We start from the raw sequence: 22,619 nt of genomic DNA, 5'->3' as shown, positions 1-22,619 counted from the left end.
TGCTGCAAAACCTTTGCTTTTCAAAACATCACAACCAGAATATTACACAAAACAACAGAGATTCTTCTGTGAGGTACTTTGATAAGAGATCAAGTGTGTTTAGAGATCAAGTGTGTTTATGTTTATAAGATTCAGCCTTCTGATTGCTTTGCTTGTCGAGAGGAAAGCAATTGAATTCAGCTGCAGGGAAATTGAATTTTGTATTTTAAGTAATCAGTAAACTGAGTAACAAAACAAAGCAAATATATTCAGTATAATCTAATGAAACTACAAAATGGTTAAATTAAACTAAATAAAAAAAGTATGGGTTTACATAAAAATATACAGTTAGTAACTGAAGACAAACTGAGGATTCGACATATTCCACATTTATGATTGACTTGAATTTGAATAAATACAGCATACATGTAACAGTGAGTAGACATTTATTTAACAGAGGTCTAATTTTTATTGTCATTAGAAATATTCAGCTCGGTGTTATCCTATTAGCTGAATGACAGAATATGATTAAAACAACTAAGTATATATCAGAAAACAACCAATAATTCAAATATTTAATGGGATTATCAAAGTAAACACTAAAATCAATAGACTACATATACGTTCATATAAAACAATGGGATAAAAGCCATATTTAATTTCTTAAATTAAAAGCCAAATTGAAAACGCTGGGCTAAAAATACCGGCCGAGCTTGCCACATTCAGATCAAACACAGATATAAGCCATGTAATTCTCTTATGAAATGTTTACCACCTCATTTTTAGAACCTCGAATGGACTCGTGTGAGCTCTCTGACCCGACGGCAGGGTTCATCAACCACAGCGCTGGGTGTTTCCCTCATTAAGCAGCCAAAAGTACACTGCGGTTTTACTCAGCCTCTCATCTCCTACTCGCACTGTGAACGTATGCTGCCAAATGAGAGACTGTTTACACTCTCGAGCTCCAGGCACCAGGGGAAATGGTATAATTGGTCTGAAAACTTAAACTCTGTTTGAATGCATTGTTGGGAATATTTATAGACTTTAGCCTGCTTTTTCTTTTCTTTTTTTTTAATTATGATTTTGTTTTGTTCCTGTTTCACAACTTGTGTCTCGGCTCACCTCTGTCTTGTTTTGTGTTTTTCACGAGGGGACCTGTAACACCTCCAAATATGCTTGTCTCTGTGCCAGCCTTCCCTCACCGTCCTGTCTCTCTCTCTCTCTCTCTCTCTGGTGGCTGTTGCACGCCATGTTCATCACTGTGTGTCTTTTGCTGCCATTCTTTTACCACCTGCTCTCGTCAGGATCTGTCTCCATACATCTGCCCCGACCTCATTAACATATTCATCCACTTTCTGTCTCCTCTTTTGCTCTCTCCTCTCTTAAACAGTGGAGCTTTTGTTGCACCAGAAATTTTGCAGTGTGTGCCATATGATTGTCTGAGATTAGCTTATTTGCTCCTCTATTCTTTAATATCCAACCACTTACATGCTGTAAGATATCGGTGGTGCAAAATCATCCCATGTTTTAAAGTTAGAATCCCGACAGGTCCTGAAGTTCTGTTTGAATAGGACATTATTGACCACTGGGAGCACTGGGGGCTACTCTCTCAGAGATCCAACAGAGGAAGAGCAACTCATTTATCTGTTTACAGCACACTTACACTGTGGGCTGAGAGGATTCATCGCTTTAGTTGTTTGATAAAGAAGACTAAAGACGACAGTTGGCCTGGTTCCAGACCTCTGAATCTGGTCTTGTGCTCTTTGACGGCTGTTCACAATGAGTGCAATGTGAAGGGTGGATAGTGAAAATGAAAGCTACTTTATGGAGAGGCGGTCAGAGAATACATGTATTGAATGGGTATTGCTGAAAAAATGACCATAAATAATATCAAAATGGGCTTTGATATAATGAAAATTTTACGAATTCTAGCTTTCAAGTCATATTTCTGCCTCAAACGGAGGAACTGACACACAGAATAATAACACGTACATTAAACTTTAGCCTTACAGAAAAATGATTTTCCTCTGGAGCGTTACAAATCAACAGAGCGGCAGAGGCTCCCTTCCCTCCCTCCGCACACAGCGTGCCTCACTGTGCTACTTATGTCTCAATACAGGAAGGTGAGACCCACCCTGTCCTCCTGAGAATCTTAAGTGTCTGGAAATTACCTGTAATCCTGGTGAGTCAGACCTGATATGAGCTCCCTAGATAAATCACAGAACTTCATGCTTCACAAAAAGTTTCCACCCAAACTGGAGCATAACTATTTGAGACAATAAACACAGTAATCACGTGTGTTTGTCAGTTCATCCGTCTCTTTGTGTCCTTCCAGTCTCTTCAGCCTCTAAACACGAGCAGGCTGATCAGGCCTGGAGTAAAGACTCACACTGAGCTGCAGCCTTCTATCACTGGATGACAGACTTGCTTAAATTTTAGTGTGCGGACAGAGAGTGATTAGGATTGAGGTGCTCTGGCGTTGGCGGCCACACTCAATGTCCTCGCCGAAGCAGGATGAATCATTAACCTACGGAAGGGTCATTTTGCCTGAGCGCATGAAGATGAGCTCGATGATGGTGTGTGTATGTGTGTGCGTGCGTGCGGTGCACGTGCGACCGTGTTTGTCGCCACACTGACCTTCACATGAAACCCAATCTGGAAATGAGAGGGAGCGACAGAAAATGCTGACTGTAGAGAATACGGCCTGTGCCTCTTATACAATTGATTAGCTGTAACTCATTTTATTGCAGTAAAACACTCGGCGGGCATTTTCTCAATTATGCTGAAACTCGTTCGGCTAAATAAAAAGTAAACAGCTGTCGCCTTATCATTCTGGATTATCCAGTATAAATCCTCAGCACTTGTCACTTGTCATCACTCAGGAGGCAACGCTCCAAAACCACAACTGAATACCAGCTCTGCCTTCTGTTGAGTGAAGCAAGATGATAACAAATCCCAGACACCGTGTGGGCACACGTGTGCATTCATGCTTGTGTGCAGGTATGCCTGCGAGCGCTCACCGTGTTGAAGTTGTGGAAGAGGCCGATGCTGGCTGGGTGAGGCGACTCCAGGGGGAACTGGAGGAAGGGCTTCATGTCCAGCGGGGCTGGGATGACAGGCGGGCTCCTGAGGAAGGCAGGGACCGGCCCCGGTCGGTTTACGCTTCCTGTGATGGATGCACAAACAGGGAAATCGGAGATTTAAAAAAATTTAAAAAAGCACAAAGCCCTATAAATAATATGATAGTGAGACGTTTGGAAATACACTGAAGTGCTTTCTTTCTGAGAGTGCAGTGGCATGAAAGCGTTTGCGCACCCCGGATCAAAATTTCTGTTAAATTTGCAACATAGTTTATTTTTTTTTGTACATTTTCTTTTTCTGTTATTTTTTTAGGGTGAGAAAGGGAAAGAAGCACCATGCAAAAGAGATTTGAGCCCTCCAATTAGGTTTCTAACCTAAATGACCTGGTTAGCACTGTGGCTTCTTCACCGCTAATCACCGTTAGCAGGGGGCAGGTGATGAACATTTTTAAAGCTTTATAAATACTCCTCAAACGTTGTCCCGTCAATCAGCAGTCATTGGGCTTTTCTAAGCAGCTGCCTCGCACTCTGAAAATTAAAATAATTGATGCCCACAAAGCAGGAGAAGGCTATAAGAACACAGCAACGTGTTTTCAGGTAGCTCAGTTCAGCTCTCAGTTGGTAATGTAATTAAGAAATGGCAGTTAACAGGAACGTGGAGGTCAAACTGAGGTCTGGAAGACCAGGAAAGCTTTCAGAGACAACTACTTGTAGGATTGCTAGAAAAGCAAATCAAAACCTGTGGATAGACCTGAAAAGAGCAGCGTATTCAAGACGACTGAAGAATCTCACAGAAGTAGACGAGCTGAAAGACTCTTACTAAGTACTGACCGTACAGGGTACCCAAACTTTTGCTTTGGGTCCTTCTCCTTCCTCATCTTGTCCTCACACTGTCCTCACAACATATGAATTTCTGAGCTTCAGAGATGCTGGTAGGTGAATTTTGTTACCTTTGGAAAGAGCCAGGCTAGCTGTTTCCCCCTGCTTCCAGTGTTTGTGCTAAGCTAACCAGCTGCTGGCTATAGCCTCAAAATTACCTTACAGACTTAAAAGTGGTATTGATCTTCTCATCTAACTCTCGGCAAGAAAGCAAATGAGAGTATTTCCTAAAATGTCAACCTGCGTCTTTAAAGCTAAACATATCAGACGAAGCTCCTGCTGTCAAACACGTCCCTTCACTCTTTAAATTTATCTGAACTCTCATCTTCTGCGTCATTTGCCCGTACTGGGCTCCACTGCCCACGCACACCTCTCCTCTCTCTGCGTCTCTTGCTCACTTTTCTCTCAGTAGTAGCTCAGCGGCGGTGAATGCCTGCACTTGAAGTGTCTTCTGTGATGGGCAGGAGGGCTAAGCTCCTTAAGCCTCGCAGCTGGGGTGCTGCAGATATCCGCCTTTCCTCCATTTCTCCCTCTGTCTCGCTCTCACCGAGCACAGTTTTCTATCCCCATTTCATGGTCCCTTATTCTGTCTGCCTGCCTCTGTTTCCCCAGCCTGTGCTTCTCCTCTCTCCAGCACCAGTCCTTCTAGCTGTTTTGTTACTCCTCATCCTCTTTCTGGTTTGCTCTCTCCTTTCCACTTCCCGTACTTATTCTTCTCTTTAGCTTAAAACCAGCAGGGTGCTTCAGGCCCAATCGGGCTGTGCAGAGAGAATTTGTATAATCTTTTCTCCTGAGATTATATGCAATCATCATCCTTTTATTGCCACCGCTTTGTGATGACTGCTCAACAATTTTGTTACATTTGAAAAGAAAAACTGGTCACTTGTCAGAACGAGGAGAAGAAAAGGCTATTTTGGTAACAGCAGAGGAGGCTCCTTTCACTGACAGCAGGGGAGACGTAAAGAATGTGCTGTCAGGATCAAAAATAGATGGAGGGGAAAGTCTCTCCTTCTGGCATTCCTCCTCGGTCCTTGGGAGGCTGTGGCAGCTGAAGCTCAGCTGTAGCTACTGTCATTTGTGTCTGACTGCTTTTGCATACGCTGCATGAGAAAGAGGGGGTTTAAGAAGGTAGGGGCGGAAAGAAGAAGTGGGGGTCACGGTTTAAATGTCCTTCAGACATGCCATGAATCCCACAGCTCACATGGTGGCCATTATCACCTCTCCAAACCAACCACAGCAAGATCTGTGCTGAGTGAAAAACCAGCGGTAATAACACACCTTAGTTCACACCAACATACGAACATGTAGGAATGAGTGAACGCTCAACACCAGATATCCTGAAGGAATGAGTGTAAGCAATAGCAAGATAAGGATGAAAAAGCAATCTGGGACTATTTTTAAATGATCATAACATGTTTGATGTATTTTTTTTATTCCTGCTTTCAATTTTGAAATATTAAAGGATACGAATGGTGATTTTCTTATATTTTTTTTGTTGTTTCTTGGGATTTAAAGACAACAAAAGCCATGAAAAGCCCGAAGATGTCAGCGTGTTAGCCCATCCTTCGATACTCTGACTTCCCCAGCCTGTCTGCGGTTCCTACTGACGTGAGTCTTTAAAAACCGGTCAGGAAAAGCAGGAGTGAATCGTGCATTTGTTGGGAACTATTTTCAGCAGTGGATTAATACACATTTGGTGAGCTAGTGAGTATTTACAGCAGCAGGATAGTGTTTGTGGGATTGACTCAAAATGAACTACAGTCCACATGGTAGTAATGGAACATGTTACCCAATGCAACAGTGTGGCTCATTTATGTGCTTTTAATCATTTTTGGAGCACTGGGGGCCTATGGCACACAGGCATGAGATATGACAGGATGCACACATACTTGTTAGTAGCATCAGTTCATTCATGGTTTTGGTCTTCTTGTGGGATTTGTTGGAGAATCGCCAGACTAAAAGCCAGGATTACCTATAACGTGGAAAATGTCTGAGATGCAATTAAAAATGTGGTTAACAAAGCACGCAAAGGGACAATAACGTTTAGGCTCAGAGGTATCATCATTGTGTTTTGTCTTTGGTTAGTGAACCGTATTCCTGCCACGCTTCTGGTAAATCTGCAGCTCATTTTACGCCGCGTTACAATTGAAAGGTCAAAGCATGCTTGCTGTTACTTATAAATCTGCATTTACTGTGCAGGCACCCACAATAGAGCGATGTATTTAACATTGGCACGCAGTGTTTTCAGGGTATTACTCTGCACCATCCCACGGCAGCTCGATGCGGTGTGAGTGTAGCAGCAGCAGCGTCCACTGACCTGCCCTCCTCCTGAGTGATTTACAATGACATCAGATAAGTGAACGCCACGTCTCTTCAACAGCGACCACGCTGGGAGGGAGCACATTGATTGGACACATTCTGAGGAGCGTTAAAGTGTTAAAGTGCTGCCAAACTCTATAAATCCAGGCCTCGCCACCTATTGCTCCTTCTCTCCACAAAAATGAACAGACAGCGCTGTCTCACCCAGCCCCTCATCTTACTGCCTTTTTTTTCTAATGCAAATGTTTGGGTGAGAAAAAGATCAATGCTTGTGTAATGGCTTATTGAATTTGTGTGTAGATTGTGTGTGAGAGGTAGTTGGACAGAAATGAAGAGATGCAAGGGGGGGGGGGGGGGGAGCAGACAACCAGAGACAGAATCTTATCGTCACAGTAGATTTCACAAGCCCAGAGACGTGTGCACACACCGGCATGCACACACCAATATGCTGTGACTAAGGCCTCTCAAATTGGCAATTCATTTAGCCAATTTCAGTTTAATGATCACAGAGGTAATGTCAATGTCAGTGACGTTGCTGGAGCCTCTCTGTATTCCTTGTCTGCCTCCATCTTTGCGCTCCATGATGTGACCAGGAGGGAAGCAGACAGGAGACTGGATGACATGCTGTCTAACAGAATGAAGTCTGATGAGGGGCAGAAACACTGCAGGGTCCCTCCAAAGAAAAAGAAAAAAGAAAGAAATAAAAAAGAAATGCAGCCATCTTTAGTTCCAGGCCCCTCGGCTCAGAGTACCGGCTCTGCACACGATGCCAGCCGCCTCACATCTGCATCTAAATGGGCTGCTGTGCAGAGGAGCCTCTGAAATGAGCTTCTGTGGCAGATTAGCCAGCCTTCCCCTGACAAAAACCCCCTCGCTGTTGCCGCAGCGGAGAGGGACAACTCTGTGGTGAGTCTATTAACCCGAAAACCACTGGATCCTCTGGGCTCTGGCTGTTTTTCCCCCCCAAGTTTTGTGTGAAAAAGAATTGATGCAGCATTCTGTGACACCATTAGTATGTCGATGATCATCATCTGTTCAAATTGATTTATGACTCCTTTTTCTTGTTTTGCGGAATGCCGAGCTGCCACCATTTGGCATTTGGCATGGTAACCAGTTCTCTGCAAAATAAATACTTGAAATGATTTGTTGCATCAGCTCTCTCCCATGTGGTGTAAATGCAATGCAACTGTGTTAGAGGGACTAACCTTTGAAGAAACACAGCGCTAACTTTGTCGTGATTGCGGGGGGAAGATGGCTCTGTCTTAGTGTCGCATACAGCTACTGTGAAGGACTGAGCATGAAATCCAATTTACTGCAGCTCAGCTTACCCTCAAGTCAAAGGCGGCTATTCCAACCTAAGCAGGGGACAGACGACAGTACACACACACTCACACACAAACCTTTGTAGTCTGAATGAATTATGCACTGAAAGGACTAACTTATAGGCTCAATGCTGATTAATGTTGTGTTTGTCTGTGTGAGATCTGGACAATGAGGAAAGGACACGGCGAAGAGGAGAGCTGAGTGCTGGTGAAGGAGAGCACAGTTGATTTCAGTCTGCACTTTGTTTTAATGATAGATGCTCTGCACCCCAGTGGCCAGGCTTAAATGCCACCTCCCAGAGAACTCTCAGAAGTCCTCTTTTGCCCGAAATGTGTGTGTGTGTGTGTGTGTGTGCGCGTGTGTCTGTTTTTATGCAGTGCTCTTGAGATCATCTAGTCCTTCTGCAGCTCCACTCTGATTCCATGCAGTATTCGTAATTAATGAAGACTTTTGTTTTCCCCACCAGATTTTGCACTGCTCTCATTAAAATTAAAATCATTATGTAATGATGGTGGCACATTGCTGTGTTTGGACTTTTCCCTGCTAACAATTTCTCATGAAAAATTCTGTCTTGTCTTTCCGTAGTGCCAGATTATGAAACCGCATAAAGAGGTAAAAACTCCTTGATTGGCAAGGAACTGGAGATGACAAGCAAATAGGAGTTTGGTAGGAAATAATGGCAGTGGGGCTGAGAGGATGGAGTCGATTGAGCGAGGAAAAGAGGTCTGGACGAGGAGGGGAGATGAGGTGGAAAGAGAAGGAAAGCATCGAGGAGGGGGAGGGAGCCGCATGTTTTGAGGTGAGTTCAAGGTGACCAGAGGAGGTAAAGAGCCGTGTTAACCTGCAGGTTAATGTACAGAAGACTGAAGAGAGTAGTTATAGTCTGCACGGCTGAACGTTAGCATGTGACGGACTGTGCTGTACATGTGATAAAAATCCCATGGTAGCATTGTCAAAGTGGTGAAAGCAGTCCAGTTGGTACAGCTGCTTATGGGGGTTAACCTTTGGCTGTCAAATGCAAAATGTCATACACGCATGAACAATTTGGGGTTATTTCGTTGCTGTCCCTGTAGGTTGTCTACATGTCATGTCTTGTTTTAAGCATACACACAAGTCCTGAGACATGAAGGTGGGAATATGGGTCATGTACGGTCCATTTTTGATATATACTTGCAGCATTGCGTGTTGCCAGTTCGTTTTGCAGTATTTTTACTTCATGCACTGTTCAGTGTTTGCATCATATGAGACAAGCTGAGGTTGATTTTATACAAATTTTTCCACCAATGTTTTGCCATCAGGAAAGTAGAAACAAAAGCAACAACCTTTGCAGGTAAATTGGATTTCCAGTGACTTTCTGTGTTTACTGTCTGTTCGACTTGAGGTGTGCTCAAACAGAGGTTGTGGACATTTTGCCTTGCATTATTGTCATGAATTTGACCTATACAGACTTTAGTTGCAGCTAGCTAGCAAATAGCGACCAAATCCATCTGTGTCAGCTCAGACTGACAGATCTCCATCTCCAGGGGCTCTGTTTCTTTCTGTAATTTGAAACATTTTGAGACCGTCCTCCCAAGAGGGAATGACTGCATGAGTTGTTTCAGCAAGTGCCCCAAAATGTCATCTATTTACATTCAAGTGACAAATCCCTCTATAGAGACCGTATTAATTATGATGGGAGCAATGGAGGAAGTCAGGTGACATTGTTATAGAGTAACAAAGTTTGCATGTGGAGGAGGTTGAGGTGGATGGATGGGTCACAAAACACTGGACATGGACAATGCGGCTTTATTTAAAGCATGACCACTACTGTTCCATAACCTTAATCAAGCCTTTATTATTGTAAGAATGACAGCGAAGTTACTTTAACCTCAATAGTCATTATTTTAACCTTCAAGGCTTATTTTTGATTCATGCATTGTCTAAATGTTGCCTTGCTTTTTGCCTGTAACCAAATGTCACAATAGACAAAAATGTAAAGGAAAGATGGTAGACTGTATATTATTATATATTATATATAGTATATTTATGTTTTGAAAATAGTCATATCAATGTAATCCATCTGTGCCTTTGAGTTCAGGGCAGTTGTATGAATGTTAACTGGAGAGCTTTGTTTCAGAGGCTCGTGAACATCTGCCTATCTGTAGCTCCTCTCAGGCCTCAGCTCTTTAGGGAGGTGACGGAACATCCTGAATCTGGCTGCCAACTTTCTCTTTCATTACACTGCAGTCATGATGTAGCACAGTTTGAGGCAAACAGAGAGCACTACCTCATGAAACCACGCTGAGAAAAGTAAGGCCATTAAGAGATCCACCATGTCAACATGACCCGCAGCCCTGCCGCACATTATTATTCTGTTTGTTCAACCATTTACACACCTGCTGGGAGCTGGAAGAACACACGACTGCAGATACAGACCCACAGAAATCTGAGCATGTAAAGTACACAAGCAAGCTCGCAAGCGACACAAAGGCACATGTGGGTGAACACACGTACGCAACAATGGCATCAGACGTGCAGAAGCCAGGTGCATCTCCTTATGATTTTAAACAATAGAGAGGACACAAAGGCAATGAATGCTTAATGTTCAACAAACAGAAAAATCAAAATAGAACAAAAAGAGAACGTATGACGCTGAAATCCATATATCATATTGTCTTTTACCGCAGAGGCAGAAATTACAGGCTATATTTTGGGAGCTGATTGGAGCCTGAAGGGCAGAGTGTGGTTTTATGCTATAGCTTGGTCTTGAAGCAACACGCAAGGGTTATGTAGTGTAAGAGTCAGGCTGCTGGCTCAGCTGTGGTCTGCATACCTTCAGGACAATAATAAAACAAACAACAGAGACTTTATGATCAGCCCTTGTGCCCTCTTGCCACTTGATTCTTGGAAGCAGTAAATGACAGACATTAGTGTTCTGTGCTGCACGTTTCAAGGACTTTCTACTTTTATAATTACGGTCACCAAGTCCTCGAGCCTAAATGACAAATATATCTTTGTCATTGCCTTTTGAAACACTAACATTTTCTGATCTGACACATATCCAGCAATATAGTTTGCCTTCTGCAACCATTAAATGCTATTGGAAGAACAATTTATGGGTCATCGTAGAAGTTGTCAAACGAGGTGACAACAAGAAACGAAATTCTTTCACACTAGTTTTGTTGTCTTCCACTATGGCAAAATACGCCAGTTAAAGCAAGTAGCTGTCTCACTGCTCAGCATTCATATGTTCCCGACGACCCACGTCTGTTGGGTTGGACCCTTATCGGGCTGGTATCATGTAGTCCGATCCCAGTGTGAGGGAAAGGTTGTGGTCACGGTTAAAAGAAGAAATACCTGGTTAAGATGGGAAAGATCGTAAAACAGGGTTGTTGTTGTTGAATGTCTGCAGTAAAAGGAAAATGTGTGAAGTCACATGCTTGCTTTGCCCATCCATCCACGTCAAGCTCCTCCACAGCTTTTGCGTTGTGTTTCAGCAGATGAGAGTCATAATTCACCTGGTCGCTGGATAAACCTTAAACAAGTCCAGTGCTTTGTCTCGTGAGGACAGACTGTATGGTGCATATACTGTAACTATAGACCCTCACGGTTGTTTGACCTTCTCGTCTTTGCTTACGAGTGCTGCTTTTGTTCAGTGCAGCAGTTTCAGCCTCCACAGACGTATGAAATATGTGTCAGTTTGTCAAACATGCAGAGTGACAGGCACATTTCTCCATTTTAAATGTCAGTACTTTTTATCCATCACTGCATTGCCTCGATTTAAAGGTCACGTTGTTTATCGGAGACAACATGCACCTGTGATTCCTTCAGAGGACATTGATGAGTGGGAAGGTTTGCGCACACAAAGACACGCACACACATTTATGGATTACTTTGTACTGAGCGGTGATGCAAGCCAGAAATGTTTTTTCATAGTGCTGAGTGAGGTCTTTGCGTCAGACTAGAACAGGCCTTGGCCCTTTTTTAAATAAATAAAGACCTCAAACCTCTGGGTCTGAAATATTCATCATTAAAATCACACAAGAGTTACTAAACTGCGTTCCACACTGCTCTGCACCGAAGGAGATGAACCAGCTTCAGCACAGTTCTTTCATACTCCACTGCAGTTGGTCTCGACATGTTTGAATGTTGATTTTCATTTAAAGAAATACAGTTTTCAGATGGCGGTGGCGTGGATGGAGCGGAGAGGAGACTGTTCCTCTGTGTTTATCCCTCCATCTTTTCTTGTCAGCACTGTCGCTGTCCTCGTCTTTCATGGAAACTATTTTGGTCTCTGGACTTACATCTCTAGCTCAGTAAAAGGAAACTAATACAGTATATAAAACCCCATCGCCTCATGTTGTTGTGATCTTGTGTCAGTGTGTTTAGTGTCTAATGCACACAGAGTTAAAGCTTCAGCTCCGGGGAGGGATTACCACAAGCTCAAACTCACTCTCAGATCACAGGGGGACTCGAGCAGGGGTAAGAGCAAGCAAACAAAAATAAAGTAGTCTAATATTTTGTCAACACACAAGTACGTGGAACAAGGTCAGTGTAGTTAATCAAATTAGCGATAAAATGTTGAAACACTAAGTGTGAAAGTAAAATGCTGAAGGCTAAAGTCTGCTGTATGTGACTGCGTCACACTGCTAAAAATTGAACAAAAATCCAGTGCAGGACGTGCATCTTATCAGGCTCATTCTGCACCAACAGTCCCTTGTGTATTTCATTCAATAAGAGCCACTTCTGTAATATTCTGCAGTGATCAACATCAGCACAATTAAACTGAACACACTGAATGCTGTTTACAAAACATTATTTGCATATAAGTATGTTTAAATTATAACCATGGTACTGTGAAGTCAAGACAACGTTAAATTTGGTGCATTTATCTTTTATTTTGTTGTATTTTAAGTCTGTTTGGTGCAGAGCTTTTGAACCCATCAAAGCTTTTCAGGGAAGGTCCATGGTCTTTTTAGTGTTTCTTTTAATGCTATTACATGTATGTGCAAATAGGACACAAAATCTACACTCGTGCACATGTGTGTAGCTTGTCTGGGTAGATGCAGTGTGTTGGAGCCCTGTATGAAAACTGAGTGAATGACAGACTGGTTAATAAAAACTCGCTGGACAAAATGAGCATATGAACTGAGAGGTGTCTGATTTCCTGATTCTGCTTCATACTGAAGCTTGCTGATGAGGCACGGGACTGCATTGATGAATGACATGGAGTTTTACATCCTGTCAGTGGTGAGTGTGCTTACAATTTAGGCAATGAGAAACTGAGATGACTGATCATATAACGCACCGAAGTTAGATTATAATCATGACATGCCTTGACCGAGGGTCAGGTTAGAGTACTTAAAATGAAATATGACCTCTTCTGGATGTATTTTCAGATAATTTTGGCGTGTTTCCTGAATTGCCAGAATAACTTACTGTGTGGTACTAAATCTTCTCTCTGTCTATGGATGGCAATTTTCTGTCTTCCTGTGTCTGTGTGTGGGCGTGTGTGTGTGTCTGTGTTGCAGAGTAAGAGTGTTTTACATTTTTTTGGGATATTCCCATCTTCTGTGTGTTGTTGTGTTGGACTGGCTAAAAAAAGATAACTGTGACGATTTCAGGACTCATGAACAGACAGGTTAATGAGAATGAAGTACTATTAGGAACGTCACATGAACAGAAACAGAGAGGAGCCTTGCCCTCACCATCCTACAGATTATGTAAAGAGGGCAACCCCTCCGTCATTCACTGCTCTTTGTCAAATCTACATGACCGCATGACAACATAAACAGATAATCGAAGACACATCTAAGTTTGAGACAGTCGCGCATGCAGCCGAAACTTTGTGCCAGAGATGAGTGATCGCCTTGACAGAAGAGGAGCGTAACTGTAGAAAACAAATCAATCGGATCAAGAGGAGCAGAGAGAGAAAAGCTGTCTGATGCTGTCTTACCCAAGATCATCCTGTATCCTTCCACTGTCAACTTCTCTTTCCCACAGTATCTTCTTGCTCGACTCTTCTCTCCCTCGATCAGCTACTGACGTGACTCAAGCCTCAGGCGCCCACCTCTCTGGCTCTCAAAACTCAGTGTGGAAAAGACATCGTGCATCACAACCTTCACTTTGCCTCCCTACGGTGTGTCTCCTCTGCTCGCCTCGCTCACATGAGATGCTTCTCCTGCAGCTCTCGACACACGTTTCTTGTCCAGCCAGCTGTTGCCAGAGGAGGAGCACAGCAGCAGCCCTGACCACAACACAACATGCGCTCAGTCTACTGCAAAGAAAGCCTGTAATTTATTCACTGTTATATATTCACTCCAGCAGGAGGAACACCAGAGAATACAGCTGAGATGGAGTCCTGCCTCACTGGAAGAACCTCTGCACCACAGCATGCCTCTCTCTCCCACCCTCTCTCTCTCTCGCTCTCTCTCATATTTTGGGGTTGGGTATAACCTAAAGGCACCTTGCATTCCTGAGCCGTGATTGGCTGGAGGCTCTGCCAATGAGAGCAGTCGGTGCTGAGCGTTTTCTTGGGGTGTTTGAATCAGGAAGCAGAGTGATAATGCTGCTGTCGATTCTGCTCTCCCTCTCCCTCTGTCACCCTGTTTCTGCTGTTTACTAGTGGTGATTTTTTCCTCTCTCCTTGTCTCCCTCTATACTCTGCCTCGTGTTTCACACTGACATGTCTGAAACATGTCTTTAGTATGTTAATGTCAGCCCTCACAACGTCCTCCCAGTGTTCACACGAAGAGCAGGGTAAATTTTGTAAACGCTGACCGAGCTCATACAGCCGTTGCCCTTGCAGACAACTGTGTGAACGAGACAAAAACACAGACACGGAGGTGCGACGGAGACTGACAGCTCCAGAGTCTTGATGAAGCGTTGGAGGGAGGGGAGGAGAGATTGAGGTTAATGCAGACTGACTGGGGATGAAAATGTAGGGTGAGGAAATGTGGAAGAAGTGTTGGAACAGCAGGATGAAGGAGCACGCTGACAGCTGTTTGACAGGCAGGGAGTGCTGAATGAGCTCAAAAGCTAAGCTCGCTGCACGCACGTCTGTACCAACATTTACCAGAATAATGTATTCAAAGTGGAACGCTGTGCTAATGTGTATTCAAGACTTCATCAAACTCTTTCCCACAAGATCACGCAGCACTGCTTCTGGATGACCTCAGGCTTTATGCAGTATGAAGTGATCCATTTCTACATAATTTAATAGTCATCCTAACAAAAAGTGCATGCAGTAAATCAGCCTCTGTGTGTGTGTGTGTGTTAAAGCTTATATGGACCCAGGATAGGGGTTTTGTGCATGTGTGTGTCTCTGAGATAAGGTTTCCTCATTAGTGGAGTCATGTTGAATAATGCAGGTAGGTGTATTGTTGTGGCCAATGGGCCAGGTGCTAATGTGGCTGTCTGAGGGTGAAGGGGCAGACACAGCATGACTTTAATGGATGTCACCATGGAAAACTGAAACCGGACCACTGGGCTCAGGTGACACACCATCCTGCATGTATGTGTGTGTGTGTGTGTGTGTCTTGATAAAGGAATGATCAGGCTTGAAGTTGCTCACTTGTGGAGGCACAGCAGGTTGATAGAACACCGTAAATGTAATTATGGCCTTAAAAAAATCAGCTGAAATTCAGATATATGCAAAAGCAACTCTCACTCTGGTGAGCAACATAACCATGTTTTGCAAAAGCACAGAACGCAGTAAGCACAGAGCATATACAGTCGAGGTAGAGTTGCATTCCCCTTCTCACAGAAAATATACTGAAATGTTTCATAAAAAATAATAACTTAAATGCATAGATGTAGTGAGTTTGTATGAGGGTTGTAAGTAGCATGCTGTGCAGTCAGGAGACCTTTGTGAGCATGCGTGTGATTCCGTGCGTGTGACCTCAACAATCCTATCATTCTCTCACGCCGCCCCAGGAGGCCATAACTGTGTCGACAGGCTAGTTGAGCTCTAATTTTAGCCGTGATCCTTAATGAGTGAGTCCTGAGGAGTCCTGCCAAGGTTTAATAAAGTCTTCATTTGATGTGTAACGCTGATGAAACGGCCTTAAGCATGTGTTAAATCAGCCACTTACAGGTTAAAGTGTCCAAATGGGCAACGATGAAGAGAAGAAACGTATGAAAAATTCAGATTTTCTCACACAGCTTCATGCCGTATTCTAACCTGCATGCACAAGTATATTTTAAAAATGCATTACTTCATCAAACTGTTTTCAGCACTTCTTGAGAAAACCTAAACAATATTATAATTAAACGTGGTCTTTTTTTAAACTGGTACTGCTGTTTGTGCTTAGTGGTCAGAGGGTCCAGTTGCGGACTGGAGCTGAGGCCCAAACACACTGAGGGAAAAGCAGCCAGCTGTGTTTGGCTGCAGATCCGTTTGATGTAAAATGACAGAGTGTGTTTCTCCTCTGGTGGCAGAGTGAGGGCAGCGGCGGCTCCGAGCAGAGAGGCTGTTTACTGCACCTCAGAGGTTAAAACTGGTGTTGCCAGAATTGAGTCTAGGAATGAACTATACATAAATACACACACACACAAATACACACACTGGACTGAACACGTGTCTCTGTGCAGTGAAGAGGGAAGTGGTTCTCTCACCGTGACATGTGCTGAACAATGAGGTGTGGAGGGGAGTGGGCTTGACATACGCAGCTAAAACTCGCTTTGAAAACGAATTTTCGGAAGCATTAACAACAATCTTTTCATGCTGGTAATCCTCTCGCTGTTATATACATAATTTACGTATTTTAGGACCGTGTTTATGCACACTAAGCAGACAGTCCTCAAAAATACAAGTTGTAGAACAGTTCAACCTGATTCAAAACTGCAGTTTTAGGACGTTTGAGAAGCGACACAGTGATCAGCAGTTTGGCAGAAAAAAAAACTCCTGACTAGTATTTTTCTAGCACTCTCAACTGCATCTGGGACAGAGGTTATAATCACCCCCATATACCACCACTACCTATCACATAACCGGAGTCCTATACTGAGATGACCTGATAACAGCCGTGAGGTTGCAGTTTGCAACCTCTCACCTCAGCATCCCCTGCAGTAGCTGCTCTCTAGCGCAGGTGTTTGGTTGGTTTGTTCTGGGCTACAGTAGAAACATGGTGGTGCAACATGGTGGACTCTGTGGAAGATATATAGAGCTTATTCTGAGGTAACAAAAGCAACGAACTGATGAATCCCTTTTCAAAATTCAGATAATGATGTGAATACTCTCTAATATTTATTTGCTTATTTATTATATATTGGCTTGCTTCTTTTAAGACGTGCATGTGACCTGATGATGACCTGACAAATTTGTGTTGTCGCTCATTATTTCTTCTGCGTCTGCCAAACTCTTCTATCCTGCTGTGATGCTGATGAAGGAACAGTTTGGTCAGGAATGCCAGACCCGGCCCTCTGTATTTAAGCCTAAACTCACTCTCCCTCTCTTTCCCCCTCCCTTCCTCCATCACTCCTTCCCTGCATCATACCCATGATGCATGTGAAAGGTCGGGGGTCAGACTAGGTCCAAATGCAAAGTCTTGTCTGACACTGAGTGCTGACATTTGTTTGAGACTGCCCTAACTTTCATCAAAGAGGGAAGTCATCAAAGCCTCATGTAAGACTGTCACTCGCCCTTTATTTCTGCTCTGAATATTGCAATAATGAGGGGATCCTGGCTTATCTGCCCCTCTGTTCATTTTAAGGTGATCAAAGGAGGAATGCTCAGGGTTGTGGGAGGTTTCGCACTGCTCAGTAGTCAGTGATGATCTTACCTGAGCCCCACATCAGTCGCCTCTGTTCTTCACGAGGAACTGAATCCAAATCCTTCGTCCAGTAGAGAGTCCAAAGGTCAGTGTGTCAGCCAGCATAAAGTAATTCAGACAGACGTCCTCTCTGGGTGGAATAAATAATAGTATGCTCACGTTACTGTGAAGAGATAAATAAAGTAGCACGGCGCGACATGAGCGCAGACCTCGCACCAGTCAGCTGGAGAGTGGAGAGGGAAATGCTCAGCACAGGCAGCCACATGCCCACAGTGCGGCTGCATCAAACAGCAGGCGGCTTGACGTTCAGCTCCTTCATCTTCCTCATAGTCTCTGTCTCTTTTCACATTCCTTTTAATCCTTCTCTGTATTTCCTCTGTGTTTTTCCTTCATGCCGTCACCTCTTCCCTGGTAGCGAAGGAAACAAGTGCATGAGATTCCAGAGGCTAATTCTGCTTCTTAGGACGGGGGAACCTAATATGTGAGGACAACTGTGGAAGGAGTGAGATACAGGCAGACAGAGTGTGTGTGAGGAAGAGGAGGGGCAGGGCAGAGAGGAGGGGGACCCAGCGACGGATGGCAGATCAGAGGAAACAAGGTTTGGAGTGTGTGTATGTTGTTGAGGAGGAGGAGGCAAGTCGTTGAAACTTGAGAGACATGAAGCAGAAGAAGAAAATGTTGACATGTTGAAGCAAAGGGAAATATGATTGGCGGATGAAACAGATGGCTTACAGGCAGACATGTCTTATTTTTGTTTGTTTGATTTGGAAATGGGGTTCCACACAAACAGCTCTGCCCAACAGGTTTGCTTCCTCCAGTCTGCAGCTCTAATGACTAACAGAGAAAATGAGCATTGGTCTTAAACTTAGTCATACAATTAGCTTGATTACAGGCACGTTTGTGAGTTGATAGCCAGATGAAAGAAATAGTGCTAAAGCATCACTTACTTGTACTTAATTGAACCAGAATTTCTTGTCAGTCTCACCTGCTGTGTCATCTGCACACTTTGGGTTTCCTTTGGGTATTTTGATTCTGTAAATATGTCAGGAAAGTCAGTAGGTAAAATCCATTTTGCTGTACCTCACTGTGGTAATGAACCAATATAGGTCTTTGGTTTGATTTGTGCATCAGTGTGATGAGTACCTTGATTTGTGAGATATTTAATCTGCCTGATTAACTCAGACAGACATTCATATGTAGTTACTTTATTCATAAACAGTCTCTCAATTGATTTACCACAAAATGTACTATAACTGCATTACATATCATCTGTATATCACAATGTTGAACCTCCATTACTTTAATTTCTTGGCCACTTGGGCACACTGACATGTCACCTTATAAAGTTGTTGTGGCAAGCTAACAGTTTTGCACATCTGAGCAACGTTAGCATTTGAAGTCCGATATTCTCTCTCTTTCAGCTCTGTTTTTGGTCTCAACCATCTCCTGAGGGAATTATCTGGCTCTTTAGCTGCTAAATGCTCCACTTAAACCTCCAGCTGGTTGCTAACTTTATCTGCCATTTGGTTCCTGGGCAGTTAGTGTACAGATGGTTTATTATAGCTTTTTCACTAAAAATAGCACCTGCTGAGACTGGAAACAACGCCCATGAGAGCAGTGAGAGTCAATCCAAACAGTGAAGTTACACACTGTAAAACCAAAACAATGAGCTGAAAGGAGCTACAATCCTCCATGGAGCAGAGAGGAGCTGCAGAGTTTGGTGATAATGATCTGTGGATGTGTCACCACTCCACTGGACGTGTCCTTTTATTTTACATTTTCCCTGTTTTACTGCAGCTAATAGATGCAACCAGGGATCCATCCAGACATTAACCAGGTAATTAGACAGATTTTTACATTTTTTAAAGTATTATGTGAATAAACCGCACTGACGACAGCCTCCTAGTGCAGCTGCTTTTTGTTTTTTTCCAGTCACATCCCGCAGTGCAAAGCATCAAACATCAGGAGATAACTTTCACAGTGGGTCGACTTCTTTAAAATGCTGATCCACTTCACGCACCAGAACACCCTCCGCCTGTCAGCCACCCATTACACAGTTCAACTTGTCATCCAATGGAACGGCTACAGGGAAGTGCTGGAATAGCTATGATGATGAAATTAAATGTGGATGGCTGAGAGATGAACACCGCCACACAAAATTTCAAACACGATACAGCTGGACTCCTGTGTGCTAGCATGTCGACTCCACGCTGCTGCCAGTTAACGTGTAAATTCAGATCGGATGTCATAAATGTGCTTGCAAGTGTCGTTTCAGGGAGATAGGAGAGTATTAGGTAGAGGAGCAGGAGGCAAGGCCTGAGGTGAGATTGACGCATGGCGCAATGTCGACTAAATGTCAGTCTAATTCTGAAACGCTAAAAGGCCTGTGAAGAAGAAGTCAGCTCTCCTCTGCCTGGTGCATTACCGCTCACCTCCAGAAAATGGTGGATAAATGAGGGGTTAAGTATGGACTATCAAAGCTATATGAACTGCTTAATGACATTTGGTGTGTGTAGTGCTCTTGTGTAAATTAGATGAGGCTGTTTAGAAAAACCAAGTGTTTAATGCGAGCAGTAAACTCAGTAATGGCACCGTCGTGTCAGGCTTGGCAGGGTCCCACTGTGACACTTCTGAGAGAGAGATGCTCATGTGAACTCATATCCTGGTTTAATTTAAGGCCGACACCTTCACTTTTATTTCATTTGCATAATATCGACTCACACCAACACCTTCTGGCAACGTGCCGCTCAGGGGTTAAGTTAAGGGACAGTGAGGAAGGACAGCAAAGTGGAGCAGTAAGCACATTTCACCAGGGGGATACAGTTACACACAAACACACACTGAGTCCTCCCCCTCTCCCCCTCAGGGTCGCTCTTCTATCTCTAAACCAATCTCGCTCTGTCTCTCTCCGCTATAAAATTTTTACAAGAACGCTCATCATTATATCCGGCAAAGTAATGCAGGACGTTGCATTCCCTGCTCCCTCTGATCTATATGTGGGTCATCAGTGTTTACGTACGTCTTCATTCCCCTCGACATGTGGAGCTGTTTGGACTGACGTAACGACTCAGTCAACCAGCAAATTAAGGAACCGTTGGCCACAGTAACATGTTTATGGCTCTCTGTTCAGGTCCTTTTTGCCTATGTTGGCTTTTGTCTCAGACAATTAATAGCTCATAAGTAATAGGACACCTTACACACTCAGGCAGGGAATTTCTGTCCTCAAAGGGAGGTCAGACTGGGCCAGCTGCTGAACACTTGCTTCACAAGATCATTAACTGGTTCCATGTTACGCTCAAAATTACTGACATTCATTAAGAATATGAACCAAAAATTGTTCTGTATGAGAATACAGATACATTAAAAAGCTGTATTTTCCTGCATCCTTTATAGAAATGTATGTGTTTTGATTGTTATCATAGGGACCTTAATTGCCAATTAATGTCCCATTTCTTAATTGTTTGCGCAGCCTGTGGCTTCACTAATGTTTTTTTGGTGTGTGTGTAGGAATTCAACATGTTTATTAAGCAACAAATGAAATATTGTAGTTGATCCCAGATTTAGCAAAAAGCCCTACATCAGAATCATTAAACACCATTTGTCTCATTATCTACAAAGGTGTTATCACATGAAGTCAAAGTGAAATTTATCAATAACATTTAGCCCAAATAAGAGTTTTACTTCAAATAGTGCCAGTGCTGTTTTCCGGCTGTGTTCTTGGCTCCTTTTCACTCCAGTGTACCAGCAGTCCTGGAGAGCACTGTCTGTTTTTGTTCTTCGTTTTTTCCACCTCAAGGATAAAAGCACCGACCACATCCCTCTTCCCCATTAGCCCTTGCTCTCCAATACCGCCTTTGAAGATTTAATCAGTCAGATTTCCTTGATTAATCCTGTTTCATGTCCTTTCACGGTAAATAATTGCAGAGTTTGATACGATCGAGAGCTGGATAGAGAGGACAGCATGCAGATTTCTGATAGAGCCGACTCCCCAGGTACCTTCATTAGCCTGATTATTCTGATCCAAACACACTCCACCAACCAGTTTACATGTAAATAGGTTAATTCTATTCCCGCTCCTCACTCACTCTGCCAGCGCGCTGTGCTGAACAGATGAGATCTTACCAAAGGATTTCTGTTTTCTTCAGTCTCTACCTTGTGCAACATTACCATCAAATATATAATTTGCACACTACAAAGGCTGTGAGGTTTCAGCAGATTGTATTTAACAGATAGCTGAATTTCAGGCACTCACTGGCTGCAGACAAGCCCGGCAGTGAAGAATCGTGTCTCTCCTCAGCAGACAGTGTTTCCAGCTGGCCTCAGACTTCACAGTTACTGCTGGTTGTCTAATGTTGACACCTAGTGGCCATGTGCTCATCTCTCTACCAACTGATGGTTTCATGTCAGCAACAAACTTTCACCACTTGGTGGCAGTGCAACTCTGCTCTCCCCATTTGTTGATTCAGCACTGACAATTGCGCGTCATGATCGCCAAAGCTGTCCTCGCAGGCACGCACAGGGCAGGATGCTCTTTCCTGAACTTTGTTTGAATTCAAATTTCAGTTCTTTCATTTGTGCCTCAGTGAGTGTTTTGCACCATCACATGCTTTGTTGTTGAGTGCACAATAGCTGCATGTTGCTGTTTAGCAGAGGAGATGAAGGAGCTGCTGCCCTGGCTGCCCCTCTCCCCTCAGGATTAGCGAGTTAATGCAACCATTCAGACACTGAGCTCTGATCAGCTGCTTAATGCTGTTTTATCCCAAATAACACAATCATGCAAGCACGATCTGTGCACTCCCGAACGCATATACTGCACATGTATTAACATCACAACACACGTCTACCTACTAAATCCAACTCATGCACTTTATATAATATATAGTTGGGAAAAAAAAGGCTTTTGTTTACGGGCTTGTAATTTCCCAGAGCCTTTTTAAAACTAACAATAACAGTAAAACTATAAATTTCCTCTTAAGAACTGCTCTATTTAAATCCAAGCAAATATTCATTCATTATCCATTTGTTGTTGGAAACTGAATTCTCTGTATATATTGTATGTTGAATTGTATGAACAACTGTAGACAAATTTCACATTTTTGTATACTCGCTGACTAAGAAACTTGGTTACACTTGCAATTAGTTATGTGGAATTGCAGCAACTGAACACTCCCTCTATTTTCACTATAGTTAGTAACAAAATACATTGGTCATCTGACATTTGTAGGATATTATTTGAAAATTACAGACCCATAAAATACAACATTACCAAAATGTTCCTATAACATTA

The 22,619-nt window shown here is 43.3% G+C and overlaps 1 protein-coding gene across 2 annotated transcripts in view; it reads right to left on the bottom strand.

Annotated features, from left to right (window-relative positions):
- LOC143336876 (zinc finger protein 385A-like) overlaps nucleotides 1–17,836 on the bottom strand; it is a 28,414-nt gene extending 10,578 nt beyond the window's left edge. Inside the window, exons 1-2 of one of the 2 annotated variants that reach the window (XM_076757164.1) lie at nucleotides 17,342–17,836; nucleotides 3,000–3,145 (exon numbers count right to left, since the gene is read on the bottom strand). In XM_076757164.1, the coding sequence (XP_076613279.1) occupies nucleotides 3,000–3,145; nucleotides 17,342–17,354 (159 nt within the window). In that variant the 5' untranslated portion in view covers nucleotides 17,355–17,836. Of the gene's footprint in view, nucleotides 1–2,999; nucleotides 3,146–13,515; nucleotides 13,984–17,341 lie in introns of those variants that run through there. The other variant, XM_076757165.1, reaches the window with a different exon arrangement.
- Between the last annotated feature and the right edge of the window lie 4,783 nt (nucleotides 17,837–22,619).

The sequence above is a fragment of the Chaetodon auriga genome, chromosome 2 (genome assembly GCF_051107435.1).
Source record: "Chaetodon auriga isolate fChaAug3 chromosome 2, fChaAug3.hap1, whole genome shotgun sequence".
NCBI lineage: Eukaryota > Metazoa > Chordata > Actinopteri > Chaetodontiformes > Chaetodontidae > Chaetodon > Chaetodon auriga.
The sequence above is the reverse complement of the archived record's forward strand: the minus strand, read 5'-3'. Positions and strand labels throughout refer to the sequence as shown.